Source organism: Neolamprologus multifasciatus, chromosome 19, assembly GCF_963576455.1.
Source record: "Neolamprologus multifasciatus chromosome 19, fNeoMul1.2, whole genome shotgun sequence".
Classification (NCBI taxonomy): domain Eukaryota; kingdom Metazoa; phylum Chordata; class Actinopteri; order Cichliformes; family Cichlidae; genus Neolamprologus; species Neolamprologus multifasciatus.
The window spans coordinates 559,824-586,322 of record NC_140457.1 but is presented as its reverse complement, the minus strand read 5'-3'; the positions used below and the strand labels follow the sequence as shown (position 1 = coordinate 586,322).

The window sequence follows — 26,499 nt, the reverse complement described above, 5'->3', positions numbered from 1 at the left end:
CCATCTTGTGTTAATGTTGCCAAGAACTCCTAATATCTGACAACTTCCCTCAATAAATACGATGGATAGACATCGTAAATTGACAACGCCAGAAATTACCGTTGAGACAAAATACAAAGTCTCCTGAGAGACTAGCAAAAATTGCCATAGCTGACTGTGTTTCAAGTCATCAAGGCGGGAATTGGTAGAAGTTTTCAACCAGCAATAATCACGTCTCAGTAGAACTTCATAGACTATGAAATTGCCTCTGCACAAGAATAACCAGTGAGTTTCAGCTTTTCAGCTGGGTATGAATCAACACTCACATCACAGCACTGTCAAATGTCAAATGATGCAGGGAACTGATTGGGTTTGAAAATACCTGACACCTTCCCTCAACAAAAGCGACGGATAGAAATAGTAAATTGACAACGCCAGCAATTAACATTGAAACAAATAACAAAGTCTCCTGAGAGACTTGCAAAAATTGCCATAGCTGACTGTGTTTCAAGTCATCAAGGCGGGAATTGGTAAAAGTTTTCAACCAGCAATAATCACGTCTCAGTAGAACTTCATAGACTATGAAATTGCCTCTGCACAAGAATAACCAGTGAGTTTCAGCTTTTCAGCTGGGTATGAATCAACACTCACATCACTCATGGTGCACTGTCAAATGTTGGGTGATGCAAGAACTAACTGGGTTTGAATTGGGGGGTTACTCACGTGATTGGTTGATCATTTGGAAATCCCGCCCATTTATTGGTTCAGTTAATTGTATGCATTGACCAAGAGCAAAGGGTCAATACTTTGCCTCACTCGATGCAGGATTTGAATCCCATCTTGTGTTAATGTTGCCAAGAACTCCTAATATCTGACAACTTCCCTCAATAAATACGACGGATAGACATCGTAAATTGACAACGCCAGAAATTACCGTTGAGACAAAATACAAAGTCTCCTGAGAGACCAGCAAAAATTGCCATAGCTGACTGTGTTTCAAGTCATCAAGGCGGGAATTGGTAAAAGTTTTCAACCAGCAATAATCACGTCTCAGTAGAACTTCATAGACTATGAAATTGCCTCTGCACAAGAATAACCAGTGAGTTTCAGCTTTTCAGCTGGGTATGAATCAACACTCACATCACTCATGGTGCACTGTCAAATGTTGGGTGATGCAAGAACTAACTGGGTTTGAATTGGGGGGTTACTCATGTGATTGGTTGATCATTTGGAAATCCCGCCCATTTATTGGTTCAGTTAATTGTATGCATTGACCAAGAGCAAAGGGTCAATACTTTGCCTCACTCGATGCAGGATTTGAATCCCATCTTGTGTTAATGTTGCCAAGAACTCCTAATATCTGACAACTTCCCTCAATAAATACGACGGATAGACATCGTAAATTGACAACGCCAGAAATTACCGTTGAGACAAAATACAAAGTCTCCTGAGAGACCAGCAAAAATTGCCATAGCTGACTGTGTTTCAAGTCATCAAGGCGGGAATTGGTAAAAGTTTTCAACCAGCAATAATCACGTCTCAGTAGAACTTCATAGACTATGAAATTGCCTCTGCACAAGAATAACCAGTGAGTTTCAGCTTTTCAGCTGGGTATGAATCAACACTCACATCACAGCACTGTCAAATGTTGAATGATGCAGGAACTGATTGGGTTTGAAAATACCTGACACCTTCCCTCAACAAAAGCGACGGATAGAAATAGTAAATTGACAACGCCAGCAATTAACATTGAAACAAATAACAAAGTCTCCTGAGAGACTTGCAAAAATTGCCATAGCTGACTGTGTTTCAAGTCATCAAGGCGGGAATTGGTAAAAGTTTTCAACCAGCAATAATCACGTCTCAGTAGAACTTCATAGACTATGAAATTGCCTCTGCACAAGAATAACCAGTGAGTTTCAGCTTTTCAGCTGGGTATGAATCAACACTCACATCACTCATGGTGCACTGTCAAATGTTGGGTGATGCAAGAACTAACTGGGTTTGAATTGGGGGGTTACTCACGTGATTGGTTGATCATTTTGAAATCCTGCCCATTTATTGGTTCAGTTAATTGTATGCATTGACCAAGAGCAAAGGGTCAATACTTTGCTTCACTCGATGCAGGATTTGAATCCCATCTTGTGTTAATGTTGCCAAGAACTCCTAATATCTGACTACTTCCCTCAATAAATACGACGGATAGACATCGTAAATTGACAACGCCAGAAATTACCGTTGAGACAAAATACAAAGTCTCCTGAGAGACCAGCAAAAATTGCCATAGCTGACTGTGTTTCAAGTCATCACGACGGGAATTGGTAAAAGTTTTCAACCAGCAATAATCACGTCTCAGTAGAACTTCATAGACTATGAAATTGCCTCTGCACAAGAATAACCAGTGAGTTTCAGCTTTTCAGCTGGGTATGAATCAACACTCACATCACTCATGGTGCACTGTCAAATGTTGGGTGATGCAAGAACTAACTGGGTTTGAATTGGGGGGTTACTCATGTGATTGGTTGATCATTTGGAAATCCCGCCCATTTATTGGTTCAGTTAATTGTATGCATTGACCAAGAGCAAAGGGTCAATACTTTGCCTCACTCGATGCAGGATTTGAATCCCATCTTGTGTTAATGTTGCCAAGAAGTCCTAATATCTGACAACTTCCCTCAATAAATACGACGGATAGACATCGTAAATTGACAACGCCAGAAATTACCGTTGAGACAAAATACAAAGTCTCCTGAGAGACCAGCAAAAATTGCCATAGCTGACTGTGTTTCAAGTCATCAAGGCGGGAATTGGTAAAAGTTTTCAACCAGCAATAATCACGTCTCAGTAGAACTTCATAGACTATGAAATTGCCTCTGCACAAGAATAACCAGTGAGTTTCAGCTTTTCAGCTGGGTATGAATCAACACTCACATCACAGCACTGTCAAATGTTGAATGATGCAGGAACTGATTGGGTTTGAAAATACCTGACACCTTCCCTCAACAAAAGCGACGGATAGAAATAGTAAATTGACAACGCCAGCAATTAACATTGAAACAAATAACAAAGTCTCCTGAGAGACTTGCAAAAATTGCCATAGCTGACTGTGTTTCAAGTCATCAAGGCGGGAATTGGTAAAAGTTTTCAACCAGCAATAATCACGTCTCAGTAGAACTTCATAGACTATGAAATTGCCTCTGCACAAGAATAACCAGTGAGTTTCAGCTTTTCAGCTGGGTATGAATCAACACTCACATCACTCATGGTGCACTGTCAAATGTTGGGTGATGCAAGAACTAACTGGGTTTGAATTGGGGGGTTACTCACGTGATTGGTTGATCATTTGGAAATCCCACCCATTTATTGGTTCAGTTAATTGTATGCATTGACCAAGAGCAAAGGGTCAATACTTTGCCTCACTCGATGCAGGATTTGAATCCCATCTTGTGTTAATGTTGCCAAGAACTCCTAATATCTGACAACTTCCCTCAATAAATACGACGGATAGACATCGTAAATTGACAACGCCAGAAATTACCGTTGAGACAAAATACAAAGTCTCCTGAGAGACCAGCAAAAATTGCCATAGCTGACTGTGTTTCAAGTCATCAAGGCGGGAATTGGTAAAAGTTTTCAACCAGCAATAATAACGTCTCAGTAGAACTTCATAGACTATGAAATTGCCTCTGCACAAGAATAACCAGTGAGTTTCAGCTTTTCAGCTGGGTATGAATCAACACTCACATCACAGCACTGTCAAATGTTGAATGATGCAGGAACTGATTGGGTTTGAAAATACCTGACACCTTCCCTCAACAAAAGCGACGGATCGAAATAGTAAATTGACAACGCCAGCAATTAACATTGAAACAAATAACAAAGTCTCCTGAGAGACTTGCAAAAATTGCCATAGCTGACTGTGTTTCAAGTCATCAAGGCGGGAATTGGTAAAAGTTTTCAACCAGCAATAATAACGTCTCAGTAGAACTTCATAGACTATGAAATTGCCTCTGCACAAGAATAACCAGTGAGTTTCAGCTTTTCAGCTGGGTATGAATCAACACTCACATCACAGCACTGTCAAATGTTGAATGATGCAGGAACTGATTGGGTTTGAAAATACCTGACACCTTCCCTCAACAAAAGCGACGGATCGAAATAGTAAATTGACAACGCCAGCAATTAACATTGAAACAAATAACAAAGTCTCCTGAGAGACTTGCAAAAATTGCCATAGCTGACTGTGTTTCAAGTCATCAAGGCGGGAATTGGTAAAAGTTTTCAACCAGCAATAATCACGTCTCAGTAGAACTTCATAGACTATGAAATTGCCTCTGCACAAGAATAACCAGTGAGTTTCAGCTTTTCAGCTGGGTATGAATCAACACTCACATCACTCATGTTGCACTGTCAAATGTTGGGTGATGCAAGAACTAACTGGGTTTGAATTGGGGGGTTACTCACGTGATTGGTTGATCATTTGGAAATCCCACCCATTTATTGGTTCAGTTAATTGTATGCATTGACCAAGAGCAAAGGGTCAATACTTTGCCTCACTCGATGCAGGATTTGAATCCCATCTTGTGTTAATGTTGCCAAGAACTCCTAATATCTGACTACTTCCCTCAATAAATACGACGGATAGACATCGCAAATTGACAACGCCAGAAATTACCGTTGAGACAAAATACAAAGTCTCCTGAGAGACCAGCAAAAATTGCCATAGCTGACTGTGTTTCAAGTCATCACGACGGGAATTGGTAAAAGTTTTCAACCAGCAATAATCACGTCTCAGTAGAACTTCATAGACTATGAAATTGCCTCTGCACAAGAATAACCAGTGAGTTTCAGCTTTTCAGCTGGGTATGAATCAACACTCACATCACTCATGGTGCACTGTCAAATGTTGGGTGATGCAAGAACTAACTGGGTTTGAATTGGGGGGTTACTCATGTGATTGGTTGATCATTTGGAAATCCCGCCCATTTATTGGTTCAGTTAATTGTATGCATTGACCAAGAGCAAAGGGTCAATACTTTGCCTCACTCGATGCAGGATTTGAATCCCATCTTGTGTTAATGTTGCCAAGAACTCCTAATATCTGACAACTTCCCTCAATAAATACGACGGATAGACATCGTAAATTGACAACGCCAGAAATTACCGTTGAGACAAAATACAAAGTCTCCTGAGAGACCAGCAAAAATTGCCATAGCTGACTGTGTTTCAAGTCATCAAGGCGGGAATTGGTAAAAGTTTTCAACCAGCAATAATCACGTCTCAGTAGAACTTCATAGTCTATGAAATTGCCTCTGCACAAGAATAACCAGTGAGTTTCAGCTTTTCAGCTGGGTATGAATCAACACTCACATCACAGCACTGTCAAATGTTGAATGATGCAGGAACTGATTGGGTTTGAAAATACCTGACACCTTCCCTCAACAAAAGCGACGGATAGAAATAGTAAATTGACAACGCCAGCAATTAACATTGAAACAAATAACAAAGTCTCCTGAGAGACTTGCAAAAATTGCCATAGCTGACTGTGTTTCAAGTCATCAAGGCGGGAATTGGTAAAAGTTTTCAACCAGCAATAATCATGTCTCAGTAGAACTTCATAGACTATGAAATTGCCTCTGCACAAGAATAACCAGTGAGTTTCAGCTTTTCAGCTGGGTATGAATCAACACTCACATCACTCATGGTGCACTGTCAAATGTTGGGTGATGCAAGAACTAACTGGGTTTGAATTGGGGGGTTACTCACGTGATTGGTTGATCATTTGGAAATCCCACCCATTTATTGGTTCAGTTAATTGTATGCATTGACCAAGAGCAAAGGGTCAATACTTTGCCTCACTCGATGCAGGATTTGAATCCCATCTTGTGTTAATGTTGCCAAGAACTCCTAATATCTGACAACTTCCCTCAATAAATACGACGGATAGACATCGTAAATTGACAACGCCAGAAATTACCGTTGAGACAAAATACAAAGTCTCCTGAGAGACCAGCAAAAATTGCCATAGCTGACTGTGTTTCAAGTCATCAAGGCGGGAATTGGTAAAAGTTTTCAACCAGCAATAATCACGTCTCAGTAGAACTTCATAGACTATGAAATTGCCTCTGCACAAGAATAACCAGTGAGTTTCAGCTTTTCAGCTGGGTATGAATCAACACTCACATCACAGCACTGTCAAATGTCAAATGATGCAGGGACTGATTGGGTTTGAAAATACCTGACACCTTCCCTCAACAAAAGCGACGGATAGAAATAGTAAATTGACAACGCCAGCAATTAACATTGAAACAAATAACAAAGTCTCCTGAGAGACTTGCAAAAATTGCCATAGCTGACTGTGTTTCAAGTCATCAAGGCGGGAATTGGTAAAAGTTTTCAACCAGCAATAATCACGTCTCAGTAGAACTTCATAGATTATGAAATTGCCTCTGCACAAGAATAACCAGTGAGTTTCAGCTTTTCAGCTGGGTATGAATCAACACTCACATAACAGCACTGTCAAATGTTGAATGATGCAGGAACTGATTGGGTTTGAAAATACCTGACACCTTCCCTCAACAAAAGCGACGGATCGAAATAGTAAATTGACAACGCCAGCAATTAACATTGAAACAAATAACAAAGTCTCCTGAGAGACTTGCAAAAATTGCCATAGCTGACTGTGTTTCAAGTCATCAAGGCGGGAATTGGTAAAAGTTTTCAACCAGCAATAATCACGTCTCAGTAGAACTTCATAGACTATGAAATTGCCTCTGCACAAGAATAACCAGTGAGTTTCAGCTTTTCAGCTGGGTATGAATCAACACTCACATCACTCATGTTGCACTGTCAAATGTTGGGTGATGCAAGAACTAACTGGGTTTGAATTGGGGGGTTACTCACGTGATTGGTTGATCATTTGGAAATACCACCCATTTATTGGTTCAGTTAATTGTATGCATTGACCAAGAGCAAAGGGTCAATACTTTGCCTCACTCGATGCAGGATTTGAATCCCATCTTGTGTTAATGTTGCCAAGAACTCCTAATATCTGACTACTTCCCTCAATAAATACGACGGATAGACATCGTAAATTGACAACGCCAGAAATTACCGTTGAGACAAAATACAAAGTCTCCTGAGAGACCAGCAAAAATTGCCATAGCTGACTGTGTTTCAAGTCATCACGACGGGAATTGGTAAAAGTTTTCAACCAGCAATAATCACATCTCAGTAGAACTTCATAGACTATGAAATTGCCTCTGCACAAGAATAACCAGTGAGTTTCAGCTTTTCAGCTGGGTATGAATCAACACTCACATCACTCATGGTGCACTGTCAAATGTTGGGTGATGCAAGAACTAACTGGGTTTGAATTGGGGGGTTACTCATGTGATTGGTTGATCATTTGGAAATCCCGCCCATTTATTGGTTCAGTTAATTGTATGCATTGACCAAGAGCAAAGGGTCAATACTTTGCCTCACTCGATGCAGGATTTGAATCCCATCTTGTGTTAATGTTGCCAAGAACTCCTAATATCTGACAACTTCCCTCAATAAATACGACGGATAGACATCGTAAATTGACAACGCCAGAAATTACCGTTGAGACAAAATACAAAGTCTCCTGAGAGACCAGCAAAAATTGCCATAGCTGACTGTGTTTCAAGTCATCAAGGCGGGAATTGGTAAAAGTTTTCAACCAGCAATAATCACGTCTCAGTAGAACTTCATAGACTATGAAATTGCCTCTGCACAAGAATAACCAGTGAGTTTCAGCTTTTCAGCTGGGTATGAATCAACACTCACATCACAGCACTGTCAAATGTTGAATGATGCAGGAACTGATTGGGTTTGAAAATACCTGACACCTTCCTTCAACAAAAGCGACGGATAGAAATAGTAAATTGACAACGCCAGTAATTAACATTGAAACAAAATACACAGTCTCCTGAGAGACTTGCAAAAATTGCCATAGCTGACTGTGTTTCAAGTCATCACGGCGGGAATTGGTAAAAGTTTTCAACCAGCAATAATCACGTCTCAGTAGAACTTCATAGACTATGAAATTGCCTCTGCACAAGAATAACCAGTGAGTTTCAGCTTTTCAGCTGGGTATGAATCAACACTCACATCACAGCACTGTCAAATGATGCAGGAACTGATTGGGTTTGAAAATACCTGACACCTTCCTTCAACAAAAGCGACGGATAGAAATAGTAAATTGACAACGCCAGTAATTAACATTGAAACAAAATACAAAGTCTCCTGAGAGACCAGCAAAAATTGCCATAGCTGACTGTGTTTCAAGTCATCACGGCGGGAATTGGTAAAAGTTTTCAACCAGCAATAATCACGTCTCAGTAGAACTTCATAGACTATGAAATTGCCTCTGCACAAGAATAACCAGTGAGTTTCAGCTTTTCAGCTGGGTATGAATCAACACTCACATCACAGCACTGTCAAATGTTGAATGATGCAGGAACTGATTGGGTTTGAAAATACCTGACACCTTCCCTCAACAAAAGCGACGGATAGAAATAGTAAATTGACAACGCCAGCAATTAACATTGAAACAAATAACAAAGTCTCCTGAGAGACTTGCAAAAATTGCCATAGCTGACTGTGTTTCAAGTCATCAAGGCGGGAATTGGTAAAAGTTTTCAACCAGCAATAATCACGTCTCAGTAGAACTTCATAGACTATGAAATTGCCTCTGCACAAGAATAACCAGTGAGTTTCAGCTTTCAGCTGGGTATGAATCAACACTCACATCACAGCTGACTGTATAAAAGACTCGACAGCTCCCCAAAAATTAAGCCAAAACGTCTCTATCGCCCCCTGGTGTCTGGCTGCAGTATAGGTCATAAACTCCGCCTCCTCCATGTTAGCGGATGGGACTGGGGTCAGACTAAAATAAATTAATTCTCCTTAGATAATTTTTTTCCAAAGATTATTTCTTTTGTTTTCAATAGTTCTCATCACGCTGATTGATGTTCAAGGGGTCTCCTTTCCCATAAATTTAATTCTAATTCCTACCGCGGTGATGTTAAATTGGGGTCAAACGTCATCATAAGAGCTTTGACTGACAGCTGCAGTCACGGAGAAACTTGCGTATCTCTGTTCGCGAATAGCAGATAGAGCGTAGGCTCTGAGAGGAGGACCAGCGTTTACGCTACGAAGACACGACCGAGTGTTTTAACCTGACAGCCTGAGGTGTTCTTCAGTAAACTGGACTACCCGACAGAAGGACCCGAGGCCCCGCTGCACTTTTTCGGTAAGTCAAACGTGTTTGTAAGCTACTCCGTAACTACCGTCCTTAGCTAGCTCCTGAGACCTAGCTAGCTAAGATGAGCAGTCGGCTGTCAGGGTTCGTTTATATGGAACGCCAGGACTGCCATAATTAATTAATTAAATACACCATTAAATAATTAATTAAATGTGTCAATAATTAATTAAAATGGGAAATAATTAATTAAATAAATAGTTATGACACATGTAATTAATTAATTATTGACACATTTAATTAATTATTTATGTATTTCACATTTTAATTAATTATTGACACATTTAATTAATTATTGACACATTTAATTAATTATTTATTGACACATTTAATTAATTATTTATGTATTTCACATTTTAATTAATTATTGACACATTTAATTAATTATTTAATGATATATTTATTTATTTCATTTTGGCAGTCCTGGCGCCTGGCTCTCATCATGAAATAATTTTATCTGTCAACCTCACCCATCAAACGCAGGGGGCGGGGTTAACGCTGCCCATGCAGCTTCTCTAACATTTGATTGGTTGCCGTGCAAAGTAAGTCAAAACAGGTCGATCCTCGATAATCGATTGCTTGTGTAGACTTGGGGCAGCCAGGTATCCCAGAATGCATTTCAAATCACAGGCAGCAATGTTGGTGGTGTAGTTTTAAAATACCCCGTTTTTCTGTCACCAACTACACTTTTAACAGTGTTTTAGCCGCGAATGTCGCGCTGTAATCTTCACATGTCGGGTCAGGTTGTCAACATAGAACATGTTTGCAAAGGTGCTCAGATGTTTTCAGAGATTTCAGTAGCTCTGCTAACAGTCAGCATGCAGAGTGCACCGAGGGGGTTACGTTAACCGGTTTGTTTACATATTCCACTCTCCGTGTTCCACGTGTTGCATTCGCAGATTCTCATTTTCACCGAACGATCGTCTCTTTCCACCTGGTCTTGTGTCTCTGTGCCTCTGTAACATAAAGAACGAGCTGACATTTTTTTCCTCACGAAACCAGCGATCAGCTCAACAGGCCCTCAGTTTACCTGCATGCATCCTCCTCCTCACGTGTCAGCTGTTTAACACCTGCTGCTAATTCAAGAAACACGCCCGCGTTACCTGGTGATAGTTACAGTTTAACTGGGCAGCCGGTGCTCGATATTACGCAACCTCAGCACATTTTTCTGCACAAGATAAGTAAATATAGTTTTTCCCGAGCGCAGAGCTGCTGGAGCTTGTTTCCCAACAGAGCACTTTATAGGCGAACCCACTTCATCAGCGGCTGATGTCCAATCACCGGCACACAGCTTTGAAACCTCACCTGAGTTTTAGCTCTCAGTGGTTAAACGCTGGACTTAATTCACTCAGGTTCTGTCTGTCGGGTCACGTTTACTTCGCTGTTTTATTTACAACTGAGCAAATCGGTTTGGCTGAGGTTAAAGTTACGTTTCATAACTGCACAGTTTTACAGACGTTTAATGGTTCACTGGCACATGTGTTAGACTGAACCATTCGCTTTTCTTTATCTGGTGTGTTTTGGATTTAACAGTAAATTTTGAGATTAAACTGACTTTTAAAATGTTTTTATACAAAGAGGAAAGAGAAGGCGCATTTCCACCGAGAGGAGCAGAGTTTCCAACTACATGTTCATAATGCAGACTGCAACCTGGACAGAAATATTATATCATCTGTTTTTTAATAGGTTTTCTAAGCACCAGCGATCTGTTAGAATTTTTAGAGTTTACTTAACTAAAAATAAATGAGGTTAACATATAATTTGTGTGATTTATTCTCTCTCTCTCTCTTTTTATTCATTTATTTATTTTTTTGCTTTTTCGGTCATGTTATGTTTAACTGTCAAAGGTTTGTTACAAACTATGAAACACATGGTGCAGACTTCTGGATGTTAGAAGAAAACTAATACTGCTAATAAGGCAGGAAGGTGTCCTTTAAAACTAAACATGTTAGTAGGACTTTACATCATAGTTTATGAAATAGCACGTGTATTTCAGTAATAGCCTACTGATTTCAGTGTAGTAGTGAACAGTCACACAGCTCACGTGGGTGTTATCTGTGATACTCCTTAACTATAATTTATCCAGGTTAACTTCAGTTAACTCTGAGCGGCTGGATCGACGGAGGTCAGACAACAATTTTACATGTATGATCTTAAAACAGGACACAGCCATTATCCGTCCTGGCCTCATATCAAATGTGAACGCAGACTGAGTCTATGTTTGACGATTGCTTTATATCTAATCTTCCTCTCAAACATTTAAACAGTCTGCAGCTGAGGGAACACAAACTCAAACTGTCTGAACAGGTTTGCTCGTTTCTTGCGTTCATTTGGTGATTTATTAAATGTGTAACTGTTATTCTAATCTGCTGCTGAGTCTCACGCTGATGAAAATGCAGAAAACACAGATCACGAACACCTGTTCAACCAATCGCTTTCATTCCACTTTGACAAACTGACGGTTCATCTACAGTGTTGCGTTAGACTGCTATATTTTTGTGTTCTTTATGCTGTAGATTTTCACGTCTCTGGAATAGTTGGCAGTACTAAGGATGCTTTTCTGTAAAATCATATTGATATGACCCGTGAATTATTCGTAGATGACCGTTAGATTAGTCAGCTGGGAAACTCTGTGTTACCTCAGAGAGCTGAAGATATCGTGGATATGCTGACCTCGCTCTGTGGTGTACAGGTCCATTTACCCTCATGATTAATATTCACAATAAAAATATTAGCCGAACATCATGAAGTCTGTATGTGTGTCATAGTTTCGAACAACCTTTGTACAGTTAAAGCAGTTACTACATGAGGAAACACCAACGTTATCTCTTTTATGCGTTTATACACAGGTCACGCTGATTACTGAACAAAAACCCAACGATCAGCTGTTAATCGAATTTATTTGCTCTCTCTCCTCCTTAAACATGTTTTTAATGTTAGTTATAATTCAGAATTGGCGACTGAAACACATAGGACACATAAGAACATCAGGAAATAAAACCCTGATAAATATAACCTCAGTAAAAGAAGTCCGTGTCAGCGGGGATTATTAGCTGTGTACCGGGGCCTGCACTTTGTCGGTGGTAATAACAGCTCGATTGCTTGCGAGGCGAGCGGGTCTATCCACGCTTTGCCGCGAGACTGGGCAGACATCTCCGAAATCATCGAAGCACTTTTGCAAAGAGGCTGTATCTTGAGAAACCGACCAGACACATGAAGATTAAACCGCTACATTCTCAGCTAAAAAAATATTAAAACTGTATTTGGTGACACACAAACAGGGTTTTTCAAAGTTCAGTTCTGTTAGTTTCCACATGCTGGTTGTTGCCTGCTAAAAACAATGGCCACCAGGCCAAAGCAATGGTTTTGAGTCGATCAGCGTTAACCCCGCCCCCTGAGTTTGATGGGTGAGGTTGACAGATAAAATTATTTCATGGTGAGAGCCAGGCGCCTATGGAACGCCAGGACTGCCAAAATGAAATAAATAAATATATCATTAAATAATTAATTAAATGTGTCAATAATTAATTAAAATGTGAAATACATAAATAATTAATTAAATGTGTCAATAATTAATTAATTACATGTGTCATAACTATTTATTTAATTAATTATTTCCCATTTTAATTAATTATTGACACATTTAATTAATTATTTAATGGTGTATTTAATTAATTCATTATGGCAGTCCTGGCGTTCCATACGTTTAGCTGTGCAGGTGAATGAATTTACTAAAGAAATCAAGAGAAACGCTCCGGGCTGCTCAGTCACTAATTACTGTTACTGTACTTTTATTACAAGTATTATACTGTAAAAGCAACAGGCTGCACCCTGCTGCAGCTCCTGTGCACAGCTGAATATTGAATATGTGCAAACAACAGCATGTTTTCAGTCTCTTGCCACATCTGTAAAGACAGTAACATTTTTTTAAAAGCTTGTACTTCAGTAACTCCTCATTAATCAGGAACTATGGATTAAAGTACTGTAGTGTACTGTAATACTGGAAAAAATGTAAGAGACTTCAGATCCTGAGTGTGTGAGGACAGAAGAATCAGCTTTATTTCAATATTGAGGGATCAAATTTATATGTGAGTTTGATGATTCTGTTGTCTTTGTGATTACAGGAGCTGCCCTCAGATTCAGACCTCAGCACCACCCAGTGACAGCAGACAGATCATCCAACATGTTCACATGTTAACTGCAAAATGAACTGATGAAAACAGTGCTTATTGCAATCAATTCAATTTTCAAAATTATTATTGTTCATCACAAAAAAAATTATACAAATTCTTATCTTTGAACAAACCAAACCTGGAATTACAAAAGAAAATAAATAAATAAATAAAAAATCTTTACTCAATGCAGGATTTGAGTCGCATCTTGTGTTAATTTTGCAAAGAAATCATAATACCTGACAACTTCCCATGCGCCACTCCCATCACTCACATCACTGATGGTGACTGAAACCAGCCCACTGTTCCAGTCATTATGCAAATGTCCTGTTTATAAGATTGGGGAAACCTGCAGTCAGCTGAGACTGAAGAAGTCACCTGGATGAGTGACGAAACGTTTCTCCCACAAAACGCTACGTCTGGATGAACAGAATCAACTTTTGGAGATTTACTTACCTGGATGATTGAGAATGCATCAAGACATTTAATTTAGTTCTGTCTGTTATTGTCCTTATCATCCTGGAGCAAGTGTAACCACATCATTTTTTCAGGGATTCATAAAGTATTCTGATTTTGATCCAGGAGCTTTACTGACTTGATACAACGTTTTGTTTTTTGTTTTTTTTGAGCAGTACATTCATGTAAAGATATATTTTGTAATGTATTCATGTTTTGTGTTGTATCATGAAAGTTAGAAATAATAATAATAAAATAATAACAATTTAAAATAATAATTTTAAATTGTGAAATATTTGTAATTACTGTACATATGACGAGTGCAGTGTATTGAAAAGGCAGGGTTAATAAGATACAATGTATAAAAACTACATTCCAAAGTGAGTCTGTGTTGATCAACAAAACCTTCAAACATTCAGAATGCATTCTTTGTAAATTAGGAAAAAGTCTGATGCTGATGCTCACAGTGACGGCGTTGGTGGCTCTGCATGGCTGTAGGTTCGAATTACACGTTAAACCAAAGGAGGGGTTTTCTTCTGAAATGCTTAGATCCAGCTGAGTGTTAGACAATCAATGCCGGGAGCACTGAAGCTGGTTTTGAGGCATAAAATGGAACTTCTTTTGAAAACACCTTGTAGCCATTTTTCCTTTAATGTGACACGTGTCTATTAATCTACAAAGCTGGCAGGGGGCACTGTCGACCTGTACACCTGCATGCAGGTACACAGACGATCTACATGAAGATGATCCTCTGAATGAAAGTCAGAGGGGATTTTTCTCAGTCTCGCCCCCACCTGAAGCTCTTCATTTATCTTGAGGACAGCACCTCAGATGGACCGACCCGTGTTGTTTCAGCTCTGCTTTGCTTTCTGGGTCGGGATAGAGCGGACCGGAGCGTTGCAGTCCAGTTCGCCGTGGGGCGCGAACACGAGCATGATGAGGAGAGATCGGTCAGTTAACGGCTCGGTGGTCCTCCACGACTACATGGTGTTTTTATACCAAACGCTGTCCAAACCTCAAAGCAGAGACTTTGATGTTTCAGACGGAGCAGGAGCTGCTAACACAGTTACAAGTTTTGTGGACCAAGGACAAGGTTTGACACCAATTTAATTCACTTTCCCTCAAAATCCTGCCTAAAAAACTGAATGTTCTAGTTTTATTACATCTATATTTGGTGTTATTCTGTTTTAAGCAACCATATTTCCATTGTTGACACAGATTACTAAATGTATCACTGATTTATAAAGTTAGTAAAGAATTTAAAGTTAGTAGAAGTGATTATTTATGTGGGTTTTTGCGATGTTGTGACCATCAGAAGGTCTCATCTCCAGGTTTACAGTTTTCATTGCCATCCACTCGCTGGGCTCTCGTCCTCATTTTCGGTTTGACAGCGTTTCAGTAGACAAAGGTGAACGGCGTAGACATGAACTGAGCTGTGGTTTGGGGAAAGCTCTGCTCTGCTTTCTGATTCTACACAAAAACAAGAACGAACAGCTTGTATAACGGGGGGTGGGGGTGTCGGTCACATATAGATAAGGGCCAGAAGGGGCGTGTTTGGAGGCGTGGTCCCGCTCCTGAAAATTATCTAAGTCAGCCTGAAAAACTTTCAATAGATTTGAAATCCATGAATGAATCCATCTACACCAACACATCAGCTTTATCGTTTCAGCAGCATTTTAGTGCATTTCTTTCTTCCTGTTTTTGTTAAACGGGTTTAACAACAGGAATGACATTTGTAAATATCATTCCTGTTTGACATCACCCAGTTCCCTTTGTGATGTTTATCACTGACTTTGATGCCATAAAGACTTCGAGGTGACATCATATGAAGAGCCAAAGAGCTGTATTGGAGACTGAGGCTCGAGTCCCACATGTGACCACAGACCAGTGTTGGGTTAAGACCTGCACATAAAGTTACATGCTGCGTGTTCTACCTTTACTTTCCTCCTTATCCACAGATCCTCCATCATGGGAGAGCGGCCAGCGTTACGTCTTCGACTTGTCCAGCCTGGCCAGGATGGAAGAGCTGGTGGAGGCCGAGCTGAGAATCCTCCGGAAGCCTCCGGCAGACCTTCGACCCACCCTAACGAGCGGAGGAAACCTTTACGACATCCGCCTGTACTCCTGCTCTTCGGAGAGACAGCTGCTGGACTCCAGAACTGTCGAGGTTTTGGGTGGTGGTCTTCCCAGGTGGGAGGTGTTTGACGTGTGGTCTGGCATGAAGGCCCATCTGAGGAATCCTTTGGAGCCACCGCAGGCCTGCTTCCATCTCCTGGCCTTCTCTGAACTGACCAACGAGGTGGCTGACCCGCTGGTCCTGGGGCTGGGTCGCACCCCTTGCCCAACCCAGGAGAAAGCTTTGCTGGTGGCTTTCTGGCATACCAACACCGCCGACAGTCTTTTCGGAGAGGTAACGCACAGGATGAAGAGCGAGGGCGGTGGATTTAGCCTCCCGAAGCCTCCGAAACTTATTCCAAAACACGTAAAGAAGAACCGCCGGCATCAACAGAGAGCTCTGTCCAAACGGTCCTTCGGTGGGGCAGCAAGAGGAGGCGGGAGGAACCGCTGCAGCCGCAAGCCGCTGCACGTGAACTTCAGAGACCTGGGCTGGGACGACTGGATCATCGCCCCTTTGGACTATGAGGCGCGCCGCTGCGACGGCGTGTGCAACTTCCCGCTGCGCGCCCACCTGGAGCCCACCAACCACGCTGTGATCCAGACCCTGATGAACTCCATGGACCCTGATCTCAGCCCACCCAGCTGCTGCGTCCCCTCCAGTCTCAGCCCCATCAGCATCCTCTACATGGACTCAGCCGGCAGCGTGGTCTACAAGCAGTACGAGAACATGGTGGTGGAGAGCTGTGGGTGCCGGTAGCACAAACACAGGCCTCCTGTACTGGTCTAAGATTAGAGCAACAGCTGTTTGTGTTTTTGCTCTGGTCTTTGTGGCCAATCACGGCAGAACAAGCTGAAAATACACCTCTGATAGATGACGATGCTTCGCCATCTGAAGTCGTGTTATTTCTGCTCCATTTGCATATTTGTAACTCTCACTTCCTGCATTCAGATTTTTCTCAGCATGAACCAGGAAGCAAAGCTTTAGTCTCACAGATGTCACCTCATTACATCTGACACCACATCTGGAATATTCGTTTGTGTTTATTGTTAGTTTACTGAACTCAGCACCAGCCGTTCAGTCTGTAACCATGAACCTGCCCTCACACAGCCACACAGCCACAGATGTAACTGCGTCAGTTTGTGTTTTTATTCATACCGACCGGTGTTCAGTTCCAGCTGCATTAACATCACGTGATCTTCACCGTGAAGGAAGTACAGTCACAGCTATCTGCACGGTGATGAGCGCACGCCTTCATGTGCTCCCTCTGGACGACCTGTCAGGATTCGTGCAGCGAGACTCGGTGAGAGTTTCATCTTCATCATCAGCTCTGAACACTTTTCCACTGGCTGCACGCGCACCTGTAAAGTGGCCCGGTAGATACTGGTGCTCGGGAACTTTTCCAAGAGTTTTAAGCAGGGAGGTATCGAGGACCCATCGAGGTCGACCAGCGGGGAAATCGGAAAGATAGGAAAGATCAAATCTGCTCCGAGAACACCGAGCGAGGCTTTCACTGCTTCCTGCTGCGACACACTTACAGGTAGGGGTGGGGGGAAAAATGGATACTGTGTAGCATGGTGATATTTTGTTTGCTAATAATGTATGGATACAGGGACAGCAGAAATCGATATTTTGTTACAAAAAGGTTTTTGTGCTCTGACTTCAGAGCATGTTGATCCTTTTTCTGAGCAAGAATCCTGACATTCCTTCACTGTCCAAATGTGTTTAACTTGTTTTTGGCAGCAATAAACATGACAGTTTACTTATTTTAATTTAAGACATGTTTTATTTGAATTAAGTTTAAAACTTTTTTATTTAATGTAAAATTATATTTTGTTTTAATTTACTTTCAAATTCTTCAGTTGCTGAAGGGGCTGCATAGTTTTCATAAACTGCATAGTTCAGAATAGCTATAATTGTACCAGATGGTTGATTCAGTTAAGTTGGACTAGACTGTAATACAAACCGTTCAGTTTGTCAACAATCAAACTGAAATGAGAGAAAGACTGAGTGTGAGACTTTGATATTAGAGAAAATGAATATTGATAAAGTTTACCTTTATGTACAGAATCTGAATATCGCAAAATATTTTTAAAAATTGCAATAATATCGTATCGTGCGTTAAGTATTGTGATAATATCGTATCGAGGGATGTACGGTGATTCCCACCTCTACTTACAGGAGCCTGAAGTGGGATTAACTTCCTCACCTGAAGCAGTAACACGGCCTGTTGTAATCTGTGTGTGTAATAAATTAAGTTTTCATTTATTCCCACAATGATAAACAACAGTTAATATTACAGCAGTTATTTCACATGCAATAAAAATTCTGTTCCTCACATCTGGACTTCTTTGAAATTTCACTGTAAATTTTCTAAACTTTAATAAATGTTTGGTCTCTATGATGATCATGCCATCGTTGTACATTTTCATATGATTAGCCAGGATATAAGAGTTGGAAGCACGTGGCCCTGAAGGCTGATGTGTTTAGTGTTGAGCACAAACGTGTGCAGCTTCCACGCCTGCACATCTTATCACACAGAGACAACATGAACCTCTGGCTCTGTGGTCTCGTTACAAACGTCCAGCTGAGGCACTGAATTAAGTGTTTTGGTCAACTCGGCTCCGTAAATCTTCACGGATCCATTCAAACACCATTTCGGCGACTTCTCGTCCGGCGTCCAGCACGAAGGCGTGACGGAAGCCGTTTTCACACAGCCTGAAGTCGCCGAGAGGAAAGTCCCGCTTGATGTCGTGATAATAGTGCAGCGGGCACCAGTGGTCGGTCGCTCCGTAATAAAATATCAGCTGAAAGCACAGACAGACAGACTGTTAGAGAGAAAAGGGAAACGTGGTTTTAGAGGGCGTGATCAAAACAGCGCTGCATGAGCTGATCGCCAGCCTGCAGCCAGCGGCGGGCCGATCGGCTCAGCGCGACCAGGGGAACAACAGGTTTGACCTTTGACCCTCAGAGTCAGACTGCAGACGCCGAGCTCTGCCATAACATCTGACAGGAGCGCCGGGAGCGGCGTCAGGTCACGAGGTCAGAACAGAGCAGTAAGTGAAGCGTGAGCAGAAGTGCTGTCTTTAATAAAAAGGCGACAGCACCTGCACGCGTATCTGGCTTTCATTTTCATTCGCTCCTCTTGTGGGCGGGGCTTTTCTTACCTTGTCGAGATGTTTCCCGATAGTCGTGTCGTCTCTTTTTAGAACTTTCCTCATTTCCTGCCCGCCCAGGTACATGGCGTTGGCTGCACGTGGAAACAAACCACAGAGGTTAAAGCTGGTCCGGCTCTCGCTGCAAACTCAACATTTCAAACCTCGGCTGTTCAATCTGAACCGGCTGCAGCCTGCTGGGGGATTCCCATCATGCACTGAGCTCTTTCACTCCCTGTATATTAATATGCAGCCATGCATGTTGTAAACACCTCCACCTTTCTGCTGACAGGGTTTCTCTCCATAATTCTGTCCCTGTGTTATCACATAAAAGCTTCTTATCAAAGACAAATGTCTGCAGTCTGAACTGCTCTCGCTGCATATCTCACAGAAGAACGAAGCGTGGCCGACCTGCAGAGTCCCCGCTGAGCAGGCCCAGGGTGGGCTGCACCACAGTGAGGTCCAGAGAGCGGATTCCCCCCAGCGTCAGTCTGACGAGGCCGACTTTGAGCCTGTCGGGCAGCAGCGAGAGCAGGAAGAGGGGCAGGTAGACCACGTAACGCATGTGACACAGCACGGGGGTCATGACCTTCCCCTGAGGGCTCTGAGCCATGCGCTCGATGGTGGGAAACAGCAGCAGCGCCTTCAGGACCTGCATTCAAAACAGGAGACAGAAGGTTTCAGACAGACGACAGAAAGACGGGAAGCTGCAAACTGCGGAAACTCCCGGATTAGAGGCAGGGAGATTTTCATGTCATTTAATCCGTTTCCTGAAAAAGTGATGGGAGGGAAGTGAAGGGAGGGCTCAGTGCCCTCAGCCAGGAACTCGCCGGGCGCCATCCGAGCTGGTCACGCGCTCCAGTTTGTGATTCCAACAAATTATATATATATATATATAGTATTCCGGGACTAAACGATCCCAATAAGTAAAAACTCATTTGGCTTGTTTTTAGTTTCGTTGTCACACAGAGCCTCCGTCCTGCTGATCATGTGATCTGAGACGACCACGCTTCGCACGGTCATGTCTGAGCTCTGGAGCCTTCCCTACGTCCACCGTCCACCGTCCCTGCATGCTTCACTGTTTGGGTGGAGGCGTGTTGGTGCGTGCTGTAGGCTGTGTGTTTTTGTGGAGGCTGATTTGTGGTTTCTCCTCAGACCGGAGAACTGCGAGGACTCACCTTCCTCTCAGGATTTCTCTTCATCATCTCCAGAATGATGTAGCAGCCGATGGAGTGACCGATCAAGACCAGGCTGGTTTCTCTGGGAACGTGATTCCTGAGGAAAGCCAGCTTATGTTCGACCTGCCCGTCCAGACCGAACACGTCGTCCTCCGCCGCCGAGGCGCCGTCTGCAATAGGAACAGAGACGTCAGAACACCCGAACAAGCTGCTCCTCTCTCCTGCGAGCAGAGCCGTGCGTACCTTCGATCATGTCCATGGAGGCCGGAGGAGCGCAGTGGCCGGCGTGGCTTACGGCCCACACCGGGTGCTGGTAGCCACACCTGCTGTGGAGCGTCTGCATGAAGGTCCTGTAGAAGCCCACCACACCTGGGTTACCTGTGACCGACAGCACGAGGTCAGCGAGGCCTGTGGTAACCACGGTAACCGCAAACCTGATCCAGAGCACGTCACAGTCCAAATCAGAGTACTGCCCTGTACTACAGTAATACTGCATCTGTACTACAGTAATACTGCATCTGTACGACAGTAATACTGCTGCTGTACGACAGTAATACTGCTGCTGTACTACAATAATACTGCATCTGTACTACAGTAATACTGCCCTGTACTACAGTAATACTGCATCTGTACTACAGTAATACTGCATCTGTACGACAGTAATACTGCCCTGTACTACAGTAATACTGCATCTGTACTACAGTAATACTGCATCTGTACGACAGTAATACTGCCCTGTACTACAGTAATACTGCATCTGTACTACAGTAATACTGCATCTGTACGACAGTAATACTGCATCTGTACTACAGTAATACTGCATCTGTACGACAGTAATACTGCATCTGTACTACAATAATACTGCCCTGTACGACAGTAATACTGCTGCTGTACTACAGTAATACTGCATCTGTACTACAGTAATACTGCATCTGTACTACAGTAATACTGCATCTGTACGACAGTAATACTGCTGCTGTACGACAGTAATACTGCTGCTGTACTACAATAATACTGCATCTGTACTACAGTAATACTGCCCTGTACGACAGTAATACTGCATCTGTACGACAGTAATACTGCATCTGTACGACAGTAATACTGCCCTGTACTACAGTAATACTGCATCTGTACGACAGTAATACTGCCCTGTACTACAGTAATACTGCATCTGTACTACAGTAATACTGCATCTGTACGACAGTAATACTGCATCTGTACTACAGTAATACTGCATCTGTACGACAGTAATACTGCATCTGTACTACAATAATACTGCATCTGTACTACAATAATACTGCCCTGTACGACAGTAATACTGCATCTGTACGACAGTAATACTGCATCTGTACTACAATAATACTGCCCTGTACTACAGTAATACTGCATCTGTACTACAGTAATACTGCCCTGTACTACAGTAATACTGCATCTGTACGACAGTAATACTGCAGCTGTACTACAGTATTACTGCCCTGTACTACAGTAATACTGCATCTGTACTACAATAATACTGCCCTGTACTACAGTAATACTGCATCTGTACTACAGTAATACTGCATCTGTACGACAGTAATACTGCTGCTGTACGACAGTAATACTGCTGCTGTACTACAATAATACTGCATCTGTACTACAGTAATACTGCCCTGTACTACAGTAATACTGCATCTGTACTACAGTAATACTGCATCTGTACGACAGTAATACTGCCCTGTACTACAGTAATACTGCATCTGTATGACAGTAATACTGCATCTGTACGACAGTAATACTGCATCTGTACTACAGTAATACTGCATCTGTACGACAGTAATACTGCATCTGTACTACAGTAATACTGCATCTGTACGACAGTAATACTGCATCTGTACTACAATAATACTGCATCTGTACTACAATAATACTGCTGCTGTACTACAGTAATACTGCATCTGTACTACAGTAATACTGCCCTGTACTACAGTAATACTGCATCTGTACTACAGTAATACTGCATCTGTACTACAGTAATACTGCCCTGTACTACAGTAATACTGCATCTGTACGACAGTAATACTGCATCTGTACGACAGTAATACTGCATCTGTACTACAGTAATACTGCATCTGTACGACAGTAATACTGCATCTGTACTACAGTAATACTGCATCTGTACGACAGTAATACTGCATCTGTACTACAATAATACTGCATCTGTACTACAATAATACTGCTGCTGTACTACAGTAATACTGCATCTGTACTACAGTAATACTGCCCTGTACTACAGTAATACTGCATCTGTACTACAGTAATACTGCATCTGTACTACAGTAATACTGCCCTGTACTACAGTAATACTGCATCTGTACGACAGTAATACTGCATCTGTACGACAGTAATACTGCTGCTGTACGACAGTAATACTGCTGCTGTACGACAATAATACTGCATCTGTACTACAGTAATACTGCCCTGTACTACAGTAATACTGCATCTGTACGACAGTAATACTGCATCTGTACGACAGTAATACTGCAGCTGTACTACAGTAATACTGCCCTGTACTACAGTAATACTGCATCTGTACTACAGTAATACTGCATCTGTACTACAGTAATACTGCCCTGTACGACAGTAATACTGCATCTGTACGACAGTAATACTGCATCTGTACTACAATAATACTGCCCTGTACTACAGTAATACTGCATCTGTACTACAGTAATACTGCCCTGTACTACAGTAATACTGCATCTGTACGACAGTAATACTGCAGCTGTACTACAGTATTACTGCCCTGTACTACAGTAATACTGCATCTGTACTACAGTAATACTGCATCTGTACTACAGTAATACTGCAGCTGTACTACAGTAATACTGCCCTGTACTACAGTAATACTGCATCTGTACGACAGTAATACTGCAGCTGTACTACAGTATTACTGCCCTGTACGACAGTAATACTGCATCTGTACTACAGTAATACTGTGCTGTACTGCAGTATTACTGTGCTGTACTGCAGTATTCCTTCAGTACAAGGTATGTCGTGATGTTTGAACTCCTGAGCACAGCTTCCTCTGGAAGTATAAAACACAACAGGTGCTGCTGAGCTGTGGATGTGGGCGGGGCTCACCTGGGATGATGAGGAAGAGCACCTTGTGTGCAGAGGTTAGGGGGCGGGATCCAAACCTGAGCAGCTCCGTGGCGGCTCCGCAGCAGTAGAAGAAGTCTGTGTGTGGTGGGTCCATCATCAGCCCCGAGGACAGACACGCAGGTGTATCAGCAGGTCCAAAGGTTCCAGTCTGATCAAAGGTTCAGACTGAGCGTCACATTCACAGCTGCAGGTGTTCAGTCTGCAGGTTTCAGCTGGTCACGTGTCTCACTAACAGCTGATCTGAGATCTGAAAATAAGCTTTAACTTACCTGAAGACCCAATAACTAACTAACCACCACTTAACTAACTATCTATCTAACTAACCAACCACCGTTAACCGCTAACAGACTGCAGACTAAACCGTTCACAGGCTGACGTCACACCGGAAGCTGATACTCTGACACGCTGTAAATAAAACTGTTTACCTGTCAGAACAATTACGAAAAAGTACTACGATATCCTCTCCATGCAGGTGCTGCTCGCTTTCAACCGCTTCCTGCTTCGCACTGCTGCACGCTGATTGGCCAGCTGCAACGCAGCTTCTTCTTTTTATTGGCCGGTTCGGTTTCCAGCTCATTACCGCCCCCACGGGCCCGGAGTGTAACTACACCCGCTGTTTACTTTAACGTACCAAATGACCATTATTATTTTATTTTGTTCATTGTTAGTCTTTAAAAAAGATTTTATCCGTTATTTTTATTTTCCTCAGTTTATTATGTAACGAGATTTACCTTTTTGTTTGTCATACTGTGTATTTCAGTTTTTATAAGTCATATTTATCGTCTTGGCTTCTGTAACATATTTATATTCATCCCAGACTTTCAGATGAACATGAAGATAAATATCTCATTTTTAAATTCACATTAAATTGCATAAATGATAGAAATGACTGGCATTAATTTCAAATAAATACAACATGCATGTGCTGAAGTGAATTCGTCCTTTCATTATGATATTAATACGAAAAATGAACTTTGCACTTTTCCTTTCTGCCATTCATTTTTGCAATTTATGTCATTTTTGCGCATTTTAATATAAAGAAAAACTTTGTGAATGGTTGTAAATAAAATTACACAAATTTGGGATTTTTTCAGTTGCATCCAGACTGAAACTCTAACTTATTAAACCTGCGCCCTCTTTTTATTAAACATGTTTTTATCAAAAATGAAACAAACAAAAAAATAATCAGTCCTAAGTTTTTATCAGCTGATTTAACATCACAAAATGATGTACATTCATTTGTGTGAAGTGTTTAATATTAAAGCCAGTCACTTTCACAGAGGCCCTCAGCAGACGTCTGTCTTCAGTTTAACTTTCTCCTGAGTCATTATCAGTTATCCTCAGCTGTGCTCCAACCTGCTGCCTCTCCCTCGTTGTCCCTCATACATAATGTCATGGCTGTGTGTCTCGTTGTCTTCCTAACATTCCCGGTGTTTGGATTTCCTGCGAGGGCTCAGCATTAAATGTTTGCTTCCTGAGTCCACGGTCTGCCTGCTGCACGGCCGGTCACTGGTTACACACATAATATCCCAATAATCAATCACAGGTCTGGTACAGGTGTGTCACAGGTGGCCTCCCCCTGTATCTGTGTGTTGTTAAAAATGACACGTTCTGGCTTCCTCCCTCACTCCACACACAAAGATGTGAGTGAGACTGGTTGTGTGTCCCTCTGTGTGCGACCCTGAGGAGGACGAGTGATGAAGAACAGAGAAGATAAAGTAATGAAGGCAGCAGCGTGAAGTCCATTGTTCTAACGTGAGGAGCAGATGAACTGACAAAGATTCACATCGTATCAGGTGTCTTTGTTTTGTCTGAGCTCAGTCATGGCAGCGCGCACACACACACGCATGCACACACACACACACACACACGCATGCACACACACACACACGCATGCACACACACACACACACACACAGACACACACACACACACACACAGACACACACACGGACACACAGACATCTGATATTGTATAAGAGCATTTCTCCGTGTTTTACTTCATGCAGATGTGTGGTTTCCCCTCGCAGTGACTCATGATGATGATGATGATGATGATGATGTGGTAAAACTTGTCATTTCCTCCTAAAACCTTCACATTGTTTTTATGCTAACGACGCTGTGAGGCTCAAACATGGTGACTTAGGTATGGACCTCCTGCGTGAAGAAAATTACACCTCTGGATCATTTTACACCGACTCACGACACATTAATAAAGATAATAACTCCTCTCCTCTCAGAGGAGTTATTATCATCTACAATAACAGTGCACCATCATCATCGTCACCATCATCACCACAGGAGGTCATGGAGAGGTTGGTGTTTTGGAGCAGACTGAACAGTTCCTCTGTCACAGCAGCCAAAGCACAAAACAGGACGGACACAAACGATTCTCCTTATTTCATAAAAACTAATGATACAAATCTGAACCTGTGTTATTGTGTGTTCATGTTTTTCTCTTTATTTGGACTGAAAACCTCAAACTCAACTAAACAAAAGAAAGATCATAAATGTGGTGCTTGGCTTTGAGCTTTTTGTCATGCGTGGAAAAATGCTTATGCTGAATAGAATAGAATAGTTTTAAAGCCAGCAGCATCTCTTTCCCTGCTCCTCACTCCACACTGGACCTAGAGAGTGTTTCTCTTCACAAACTTCCAGACTTCAAACTTCCAGACTGGATGAAAATAACGGGAGCGCTGCTGATGTCACATGACCAGCAGCTTTAATGGTTACAGAAACATCTGCTGCTCAGATCATAAATGTGGTGATATCATTTTGAGGCTATATCGTCCAGCCCGTTCTGCCAAAGCACCCCTAAAGGATGCCCCGTCAGACGTGGTTGAATACCTTCTTTAAGTCCAGGAAGCGCATGTTTGGCAGATTCTCCTGTCGAGCTCCCTGGTGTCGAGCTTCCCCATGGAGGCTGAGGATGTTGCACCACACCCTCTGCCCCCCCCTCCTGAAAAGAGGGACCACCACCCCAGTGTGCCGATCACAGACAGACAGACTGTTGTTA

General features: G+C 42.1%; 2 protein-coding genes and 22 non-coding genes across 26 annotated transcripts; 1 reads left to right on the top strand and 23 right to left on the bottom strand.

The window, feature by feature from the left end:
* Nucleotides 1-119: 119 nt before the first annotated feature.
* Nucleotides 120-259, bottom strand: LOC146495586 (U4 spliceosomal RNA). The gene has a single exon (XR_014871356.1). It is a non-coding gene; the product is annotated as a U4 spliceosomal RNA (small nuclear RNA).
* A 185-nt stretch (nucleotides 260-444) lies between these two features.
* Nucleotides 445-584, bottom strand: LOC146495585 (U4 spliceosomal RNA). Its single transcript, XR_014871347.1, has one exon. It is a non-coding gene; the product is annotated as a U4 spliceosomal RNA (small nuclear RNA).
* A 349-nt stretch (nucleotides 585-933) lies between these two features.
* LOC146495584 (U4 spliceosomal RNA) lies at nucleotides 934-1,073 on the bottom strand. Its single transcript, XR_014871361.1, has one exon. It is a non-coding gene; the product is annotated as a U4 spliceosomal RNA (small nuclear RNA).
* Nucleotides 1,074-1,422: 349 nt separating this feature from the next.
* On the bottom strand, nucleotides 1,423-1,562 carry LOC146495583 (U4 spliceosomal RNA). The gene has a single exon (XR_014871360.1). It is a non-coding gene; the product is annotated as a U4 spliceosomal RNA (small nuclear RNA).
* A 184-nt stretch (nucleotides 1,563-1,746) lies between these two features.
* Nucleotides 1,747-1,886, bottom strand: LOC146495582 (U4 spliceosomal RNA). Its single transcript, XR_014871346.1, has one exon. It is a non-coding gene; the product is annotated as a U4 spliceosomal RNA (small nuclear RNA).
* Nucleotides 1,887-2,235: 349 nt separating this feature from the next.
* LOC146495581 (U4 spliceosomal RNA) lies at nucleotides 2,236-2,375 on the bottom strand. The gene has a single exon (XR_014871377.1). It is a non-coding gene; the product is annotated as a U4 spliceosomal RNA (small nuclear RNA).
* A 349-nt stretch (nucleotides 2,376-2,724) lies between these two features.
* LOC146495580 (U4 spliceosomal RNA) lies at nucleotides 2,725-2,864 on the bottom strand. The gene has a single exon (XR_014871359.1). It is a non-coding gene; the product is annotated as a U4 spliceosomal RNA (small nuclear RNA).
* Nucleotides 2,865-3,048: 184 nt separating this feature from the next.
* On the bottom strand, nucleotides 3,049-3,188 carry LOC146495579 (U4 spliceosomal RNA). Its single transcript, XR_014871345.1, has one exon. It is a non-coding gene; the product is annotated as a U4 spliceosomal RNA (small nuclear RNA).
* Nucleotides 3,189-3,537: 349 nt separating this feature from the next.
* LOC146495578 (U4 spliceosomal RNA) lies at nucleotides 3,538-3,677 on the bottom strand. The gene has a single exon (XR_014871380.1). It is a non-coding gene; the product is annotated as a U4 spliceosomal RNA (small nuclear RNA).
* A 184-nt stretch (nucleotides 3,678-3,861) lies between these two features.
* Nucleotides 3,862-4,001, bottom strand: LOC146495577 (U4 spliceosomal RNA). Its single transcript, XR_014871372.1, has one exon. It is a non-coding gene; the product is annotated as a U4 spliceosomal RNA (small nuclear RNA).
* A 184-nt stretch (nucleotides 4,002-4,185) lies between these two features.
* On the bottom strand, nucleotides 4,186-4,325 carry LOC146495576 (U4 spliceosomal RNA). The gene has a single exon (XR_014871344.1). It is a non-coding gene; the product is annotated as a U4 spliceosomal RNA (small nuclear RNA).
* A 349-nt stretch (nucleotides 4,326-4,674) lies between these two features.
* Nucleotides 4,675-4,814, bottom strand: LOC146495575 (U4 spliceosomal RNA). Its single transcript, XR_014871375.1, has one exon. It is a non-coding gene; the product is annotated as a U4 spliceosomal RNA (small nuclear RNA).
* A 349-nt stretch (nucleotides 4,815-5,163) lies between these two features.
* On the bottom strand, nucleotides 5,164-5,303 carry LOC146495574 (U4 spliceosomal RNA). Its single transcript, XR_014871379.1, has one exon. It is a non-coding gene; the product is annotated as a U4 spliceosomal RNA (small nuclear RNA).
* Nucleotides 5,304-5,487: 184 nt separating this feature from the next.
* Nucleotides 5,488-5,627, bottom strand: LOC146495573 (U4 spliceosomal RNA). The gene has a single exon (XR_014871342.1). It is a non-coding gene; the product is annotated as a U4 spliceosomal RNA (small nuclear RNA).
* Nucleotides 5,628-5,976: 349 nt separating this feature from the next.
* LOC146495572 (U4 spliceosomal RNA) lies at nucleotides 5,977-6,116 on the bottom strand. Its single transcript, XR_014871358.1, has one exon. It is a non-coding gene; the product is annotated as a U4 spliceosomal RNA (small nuclear RNA).
* Nucleotides 6,117-6,300: 184 nt separating this feature from the next.
* On the bottom strand, nucleotides 6,301-6,440 carry LOC146495571 (U4 spliceosomal RNA). The gene has a single exon (XR_014871371.1). It is a non-coding gene; the product is annotated as a U4 spliceosomal RNA (small nuclear RNA).
* Nucleotides 6,441-6,624: 184 nt separating this feature from the next.
* Nucleotides 6,625-6,764, bottom strand: LOC146495570 (U4 spliceosomal RNA). The gene has a single exon (XR_014871384.1). It is a non-coding gene; the product is annotated as a U4 spliceosomal RNA (small nuclear RNA).
* Nucleotides 6,765-7,113: 349 nt separating this feature from the next.
* Nucleotides 7,114-7,253, bottom strand: LOC146495569 (U4 spliceosomal RNA). The gene has a single exon (XR_014871382.1). It is a non-coding gene; the product is annotated as a U4 spliceosomal RNA (small nuclear RNA).
* Nucleotides 7,254-7,602: 349 nt separating this feature from the next.
* On the bottom strand, nucleotides 7,603-7,742 carry LOC146495568 (U4 spliceosomal RNA). Its single transcript, XR_014871357.1, has one exon. It is a non-coding gene; the product is annotated as a U4 spliceosomal RNA (small nuclear RNA).
* Nucleotides 7,743-7,926: 184 nt separating this feature from the next.
* LOC146495567 (U4 spliceosomal RNA) lies at nucleotides 7,927-8,066 on the bottom strand. Its single transcript, XR_014871369.1, has one exon. It is a non-coding gene; the product is annotated as a U4 spliceosomal RNA (small nuclear RNA).
* A 177-nt stretch (nucleotides 8,067-8,243) lies between these two features.
* Nucleotides 8,244-8,383, bottom strand: LOC146495566 (U4 spliceosomal RNA). The gene has a single exon (XR_014871373.1). It is a non-coding gene; the product is annotated as a U4 spliceosomal RNA (small nuclear RNA).
* Nucleotides 8,384-8,567: 184 nt separating this feature from the next.
* Nucleotides 8,568-8,707, bottom strand: LOC146495565 (U4 spliceosomal RNA). The gene has a single exon (XR_014871376.1). It is a non-coding gene; the product is annotated as a U4 spliceosomal RNA (small nuclear RNA).
* Nucleotides 8,708-14,147: 5,440 nt separating this feature from the next.
* On the top strand, nucleotides 14,148-17,422 carry gdf7 (growth differentiation factor 7). Its single transcript, XM_085143950.1, has one exon. It carries the CDS (start codon nucleotides 15,812-15,814, stop codon nucleotides 16,766-16,768), a length of 957 nt encoding a protein of 318 aa, XP_085000076.1. The 5' UTR covers nucleotides 14,148-15,811; the 3' UTR covers nucleotides 16,769-17,422.
* A 699-nt stretch (nucleotides 17,423-18,121) lies between these two features.
* Nucleotides 18,122-24,032, bottom strand: ldah (lipid droplet associated hydrolase). 3 transcript variants are annotated; one of them, XM_085143953.1, is made up of 7 exons: nucleotides 23,909-24,032; nucleotides 23,463-23,631; nucleotides 20,586-20,720; nucleotides 20,343-20,512; nucleotides 19,576-19,816; nucleotides 19,177-19,259; nucleotides 18,156-18,816 (listed from the first exon to the last, which is right to left on the bottom strand). In XM_085143953.1, exons 2-7 carry the CDS (start codon nucleotides 23,578-23,580, stop codon nucleotides 18,610-18,612), a joined length of 954 nt encoding a protein of 317 aa, XP_085000079.1. In that variant the 5' UTR covers nucleotides 23,581-23,631; nucleotides 23,909-24,032; the 3' UTR covers nucleotides 18,156-18,609. The 3 variants fall into 3 exon arrangements, with proteins under 3 accessions (XP_085000080.1, XP_085000079.1, XP_085000078.1); XM_085143954.1 differs by having other exon boundaries at nucleotides 18,122-18,816; nucleotides 19,554-19,816; nucleotides 23,463-24,012; XM_085143952.1 differs by having other exon boundaries at nucleotides 23,463-24,010.
* Nucleotides 24,033-26,499: the final 2,467 nt, after the last annotated feature.

Excerpts from the sequence above, each read along its gene's own strand:
- ldah (XM_085143953.1), bottom strand. The coding sequence starts at position 23,580 with ATGATGGACCCACCACACACAGACTTCTTCTACTGCTGCGGAGCCGCC. Across the intron at positions 20,513-20,585 it reads CTCCATGGACATGATCGAAG|ACGGCGCCTCGGCGGCGGAG; the intron begins GTACGCACGGCT and ends TTCCTATTGCAG. Across the intron at positions 19,260-19,575 it reads GCTCAGCGGGGACTCTGCAG|CCAACGCCATGTACCTGGGC; the intron begins GTCGGCCACGCT and ends TTCCACGTGCAG.
- gdf7 (XM_085143950.1), top strand. The coding sequence starts at position 15,812 with ATGCTGCGTGTTCTACCTTTACTTTCCTCCTTATCCACAGATCCTCCA.